Source organism: Cervus canadensis, chromosome 26, assembly GCF_019320065.1.
Source record: "Cervus canadensis isolate Bull #8, Minnesota chromosome 26, ASM1932006v1, whole genome shotgun sequence".
NCBI lineage: Eukaryota > Metazoa > Chordata > Mammalia > Artiodactyla > Cervidae > Cervus > Cervus canadensis.
The window spans coordinates 3,202,048-3,208,335 of NC_057411.1; the positions used below are offsets into that span (position 1 = coordinate 3,202,048).

The 6,288-nt window shown below is 40.9% G+C and overlaps 1 protein-coding gene across 1 annotated transcript; it reads right to left on the reverse strand.

Annotated features, from left to right (window-relative positions):
* Nucleotides 1–906: 906 nt before the first annotated feature.
* On the reverse strand, nt 907–1,875 carry LOC122428365 (GTP-binding nuclear protein Ran). Its single transcript, XM_043448344.1, has one exon. The coding sequence runs from the start codon at nt 1,800–1,802 to the stop codon at nt 1,152–1,154; it is 651 nt and encodes a 216-aa protein (XP_043304279.1). The 5' UTR covers nt 1,803–1,875; the 3' UTR covers nt 907–1,151.
* Nucleotides 1,876–6,288: the final 4,413 nt, after the last annotated feature.

Below are 6,288 nucleotides of genomic sequence, written 5' to 3' on the forward strand. Positions count from 1 at the left end.
TTTCTGTTCTTACAAGTCAAGTTGGCTGTTTACCAGGAATCCACTTGTCACGGCCATTATGTAGTTTATATATATATATATATATAATCACACAATCAAATGCCATATCAAAGAGAAAACCATATTTCTATGAAAACTAGGTTGATTGCTTTGAAAAGACTTACTAAGATGTGTTGCCCTAAAATGCTTTTGGATTAGGTGTGATCAAGGCAACTGTAAAGATTGGGTGGGAGAATATTATAAAAGTACAACTTCTGTTTAAGGTTGTTTTATAAGTCTTTTTAAATTCTCACTTCACTTAAAAAAATCAAAACTGGAAAGAGTGTACAATGCAGTATGAATCTATTTACATAAGGAATTTAACATGGAACAGTAATCAAAAGACTAGGTCTGGGACTAACATCCAAAGTTTAATGAAGTAAGACCCATTTATATGTTTTAGATTCAAATAAAATGCTTAAGGCGTGTAAAAATTTTCCATAACTGTTCACTTTTGCCAATGTTTTTGATGATCAATTAATATAGGGTAGGAAGACTTCAACTGTTCTTGTGATTTTCCCAAGGCACCGTCTATATCCTTTAAAATATCCACCCTCACTTGTCACATGTATTTCCCCATAGTCCTTTCTCTCTCTCTGTTTCTCTGTTTCACTTAACTCTTATTTATCTTTGAAGTCCTAAGACTCTAATTCCAGCTCAAACAGTAACTCTTATGAGGAAGCTTTCCTATCTCTTTTTTTCTTATTTAAAATTTCATTTTACTGCTAAATTTTTTTTTTTTTTTTTTTTTTTGATATTTGAAATACAACTTTATTCTGATTCTAAACGAAAAGGAATGGGAATGACAGTAACAAACAAGATTCCACCTCTCAATATTGTCATGTGACTATAGCAGTCTTATATTTGAAACTCAAGGAGGAAACAACTGTGTTCCAAAACACCTAAATATGCAGGTCCAAAAAATGAACGTTTTTTTTTTTTTTAAACTGCCACATTCACTCCAAAGCCCATCCATCTCCTTCAGCATCCAAAGATTAAGCACATGTTCTGCTTAGCTATATAATAAAGTGGCAAACACGCTGCACCACTGACATCACAGGACAGTTGCCTATAAAACTAGACTTCTGACGCTGGGCCCCAGCTTCACTTTCTCACAGGTCATCATCTTCATCCGGGAGAGCAGTTGTCTGAGCAACCTCTAAATCGTGCTCGTACTGTGCTGCCAAGGCTGGGTCCATGACCACCTCTGGCGGGGCAAGAGCAGGCATGGCGACAAACTCCAAGTTAGGGTCTCCAATCAATTTTCTAGCAAGCCAGAGGAAGGGCTTTTCAAAGTTGTAGTTACTTTTGGCAGAAATGTCATAGTACTGAAGATTCTTCTTTCGGTGGAAGACAATTGACTTTGCCTTAACCTTTCTGTCCTTAATATCCACTTTGTTGCCACACAACACAATTGGGATGTTCTCACACACTCGTACCAGATCTCTATGCCAGTTAGGCACATTCTTGTAAGTAACTCTTGATGTTACGTCAAACATTATAATGGCACACTGAGCTTGTATATAATAGCCATCTCTCAGTCCACCAAATTTCTCCTGACCAGCTGTATCCCATACATTGAACTTAATAGGTCCTCTGTTGGTATGGAACACAAGAGGATGGACCTCAACACCCAAGGTAGCTACATACTTCTTCTCAAATTCACCAGTCAGATGACGCTTCACGAATGTAGTTTTTCCAGTACCACCATCACCAACCAAAACAAGTTTGAACTGAACTTGGGGTTCTCCTTGGGCAGCCATCGCGATGTTACTTCCAGAAGCGTCTCCGCGCCCGTCTGACTGAGGGCTGGAAAGATGGCGGAAGCGCAATTCAAATGCCTACTGCTAAATTTTTAAAATTATATTTCAATCTATAGTACTGTTGTCAGTTTGAATTGCTGACATAAATCTATTCCATCCAAAAGAGAAATATAAAGTGGTTCTTAGCAGTGCAAGCACAGTTGTAATGGCCTATTCAAAGATTTCCCATTAGAGTCTGTAGAAAATGTAAATGTGATAAAATCACAAACTAGATGTTCCTATTTTTCAGACCATAGGAGATTTTCAAAATCACTTTGATTTTTATAATAAAACTCATCAGATGCTTTTTGGCGTATTATTCTCATCTCATCATCTCTGTGCTGAGTCTGTCACTTTAGGATTATACTTAAGGCAGAGTTTGTATTGTATTCTATTAGTTTATTTAACATACTTTATTATCTTTGGATCCCTCTGGGGTCAGTGTCCACATGTTGTTCTTTTCTCTTGAGAGTGCTTCACATTTTCCTATTTCTTCATACGTCAAGTTGGATCATACATATCCCTGACATTGTGAATACTATATTGTGGTGACTCTGGATTATGCTGTATTCCTCTAAAGAGTATTTACTTTGTTTTAGCAGATATTTTAATTAACTGGATTCAATATGCAACATTCAACATGCATTAAAGCAGATACTTTAATACTGAGATTTGGGTAGCAACTCAAATCTAAGTTCAGTTCATTCATCCTTAGCTGGTCTGCCTGCAATCTACATGACACATGCATTGTTCAAGTGTCAAACAAAGATTCAGGCAGAGTTTATACACAGAATTTGGATTACCTCTCTCTCTGATTCTTTCATTTTCATGATCTCCCTCTCACTCACCAGTGATTTTTTAAAAAATATGAATAGCAAGGAGAGATAAGAAAGCCTTCTTCAGTGATCAATGTAAAGAAATAGAGGAAAACAGTAGAATGGAGAAGACTAGAGATCTCTTGAAGAAAATTAGAGATACCAAGGGAACATTTCATGCAAAGATGGGCACAATAAAGGACAGAAACAGTATGGACCTAACAGAAGCAGAAGATATTAAGAAGAGGTGGCAAGAATACACAGAACTATACAAAAACGACCTTTATGACTCATATAACCATGATGGTGTGATCACTCACCTAGAGTCCTGGAGTCCAAAGTCAAGTGGGCCTTAGGAAGCATCACTATGAACAAAGCTAGTGGAGGTGATGGAATTCCAGCTGAGCTATTTGAAGTCCTAAAAGATGGTGCTCTTAAAGTGCTGCACTAAATATGCCAGAAAATTTGGAAAACTCAGCAGTGGCCACAGGACTGGAAAAGGTCAGTTTTCATTCCAATCCCAAAGAAAGGCAATGCCAAGAATGTTCAAACTACCACACGATTGCACTCATCTCACCCACTAGCAAAGTAATGGTCAAAATTCTCCAAGTAAGGCTTCAACAGTACGTGAATTGAGAACTTCCAAATGTTTAAGCTGGATTTAGAAAAGGAAGAGGAACCAGAGATCAAATTGCCAACATCGTTACCTCATAGAATAAGTAAGTGAATTCCAGAAAAACATCTACTTCTGCTTTATTGTGTACACCAAAGCCTTTGACTGTGTGGATCCCAAAAAACTGTGGAAAATTCTTCAAGAGATGGGAATACCAGACCACCTGACCTGCCTCCTGAGAGATCTGTGTGCAAGGAGATCGAACCAGTCAATCCTAAAGGAAATCAGTCCTGAATATTCATTGGAAGGACTGATGATGAAGCTCGAATACTTTGGCCACCCGATGTGAAGAACTGACTTATTGGAAAAGACCCTGATGCTGGGAAAGATTGAAAGCGGCAGGAGAAGGGGATGACAGAGGATGAGATGGTTGAATGGCATCACCAACTCAATGGCCTTGAGTTTGAGCAAGCTCTGGGAGTTGGTGATGGACAGGGAAGCCTGGTGTGCTGCAGTCCATGGGATCACAAAGAGTCAGACATGACTGAGGGACTGAATTGAACTGCACCAGCCATCCCACCCTTGTGGCACCACAAATCCACTAACATAGGAAATTCACCCAGAGCTATTTCCTTCTCCCAGCTGTCAGTTCCTGTCTAGAACAAATTACTCTTGCTCACTCTCCAATTCTTTCAAGTAGCTGGTTTTTTGCTTTTTAATTTTATCCTAGTTTATAGCTGTTATTTGTGAGAAAATTGGTTTGCTAGAAGCTTATGCATACTACCAGAAGCAGAAGCATCTTATTATCTTTGTACTTCTATGTCTAAATAATGTCTCATACATTATGTCATCCCCCAAGGAAATATTTTGTTCTGGACAGAATTAAATAAAAGTGCATTGCTAAATGAACAAACACGTTAAAGCCAAGAGAGGATGAAAGCTTATGCTCATTAGTTCATATTGATTTTTAAAAAAATAATAACTAGACTTTAGAAGGCATAAAGATCTTAATCAAGGGGACTTGAAAAATAGGAACAGTGATTTCCCAGCCTGAGCCAGGAAGCCTCTAAAGGCAGGCTCAGGGTAGTGGCATTCACGGGGTCAAGAAGCATTCGGGAGAGTTTTAACTTCTCCAGCCCTGGACACTGATTCCACCAACAAGACTTTCCCTAGCTCTTGGAGCTATTAAGCCTCAGAATGAACATCTGCCTCATGAGAAATCCCCTTGAAAAATCTGTTAAAGTTCAGTTCAGTTCAGTTGCTCAGTCATGTCCGACTCTTTGTGACCCCATGGACTGCAGCTCACCAGGCCTCTCTGTCCATCACCCATCCCCAGAGTTTGCTCAGACTCATGTCCTAGCTCATGAACTAACTGTTAAAGTTAGTTCAGAGAATAACAGTGTCACAACTGGCTAAAAGATGATAAACAGGGCAGCACAATAAATAGTAATTATTCACCGGGGAGGTGTCTGCAGGGGTGCGAGGGGCGGGGGCTGAGCCTTTCCTCATTTACTATCATTATTAATGACCTGCAAGGTGTATAAGCAGCTTGCTAATGAAGTGGCAGCCAGGCCTGCAGTGGGAGCCACCGTGGCTGTGAAGAGAAGACCAACCAAGCAAAATAACAAGGTTAGGACACCAGGCAGAAAAATCAAAGGCAAGAGATTCAGCAGGCAGGGAATATTGCAACTGTCATGAAAAGAATAATCAGACGTGTAGCTTTCTGATGGCAGGGAGTAGAAACAAATGCCAAGAAACAAATACCTGGAAAGAATCTGAAAATGTTAGGCTGAAAGTCGGGGACTGACAGATGGCAGTCCTGGGGTGAAATTCCATAACAATCACTTCCCTCCTTCTGACTCTGCAGGCTGTAATGTTACTGAGTTGTGAAAGGCCCAGGGAGGTCCCCAAGACCCCAGGCAGAAGGAGAGCTCTGCTGCCTGTGATGCCTTCACGGTTCCCACGGTTCTCTGCACTGGTGGTTTCCCAATGTGAGACTGGTCTCTGCCTAGTGTGGAGCGACATCACAGGCTGGTGAATATAGGAACCCGAATACAGAACATTAGGATTTTGGGCTATCCCATTCAAAGAACTGCCTTCCACCCAGAGTCATTGTGTATTAAATGAACTTCACAACTCTTAGGTCTATCGAAGATATTGTTGTTGTGTGGCAACCTGGATGGCAGGGGACGTTTGGGGGAGAATGCTTACATGTATATATATGGTTGAGTTGCTCTACTGTGCGCCTGAAACCATGACAACATTGCTTATCAGCTACATCCCAAACAAAAAGCTAAAAAATGATAGTTTTTATTCATTCATTTACTTGTCTTCCCCACAAGAATATGAGGTCCCAACGAAGACAGAGGCTTCATTTGTCATGTTCATCTCTGCAGTGTTTATGTTGAGGGATGTACCTGGCTCAGAATAATCAGGAAATAAATATTGGGTTGGCCAAAAACTTCATTTGGACTTTTCGGCCAACCCAGTATTTGCTGAATGAACGACTGAAGAGATGAATCCTGTCCTAAGTGCTCACTTTGCAAAGAAGGAAACAGCCACAAAGGGACATGGTGGCTTGACTAGTCACACAGAGGGAGGGTGAACCTGGACTGGTACCTGTTCTGACTCGCAGCCCCACTCTTAGTCCTCACCTCCTTCAGGGCTTTAATCAGAAGTCACCTTCTCAGGAGGGCATCCCTGGCTGCTCTGTGGAAAGAAAACTCCACCCCCTCCACCAGCCAACACTCCACATTTTCCTTCTGGCTCTATTTCATTCTCCCTGCAAAGCACAAACACTTATAATGATTCTTTATGTTTTATCTTATCGTTGTGAGTCCCTCCTTACAGAACACAGTCTGTGTGAGGACAGGCATTTTGGTCTGTTGAGCTCATTGCTATATCCCCAGCATCTAGCACAATCCCCGCCGCAGAGTGGATGCTGAGTATTTGCTGCTGGGCATTGAACAGGCAGGATGATGGCCCTCAGCCCTTGGGGACACATTAGGACCCACTTCCA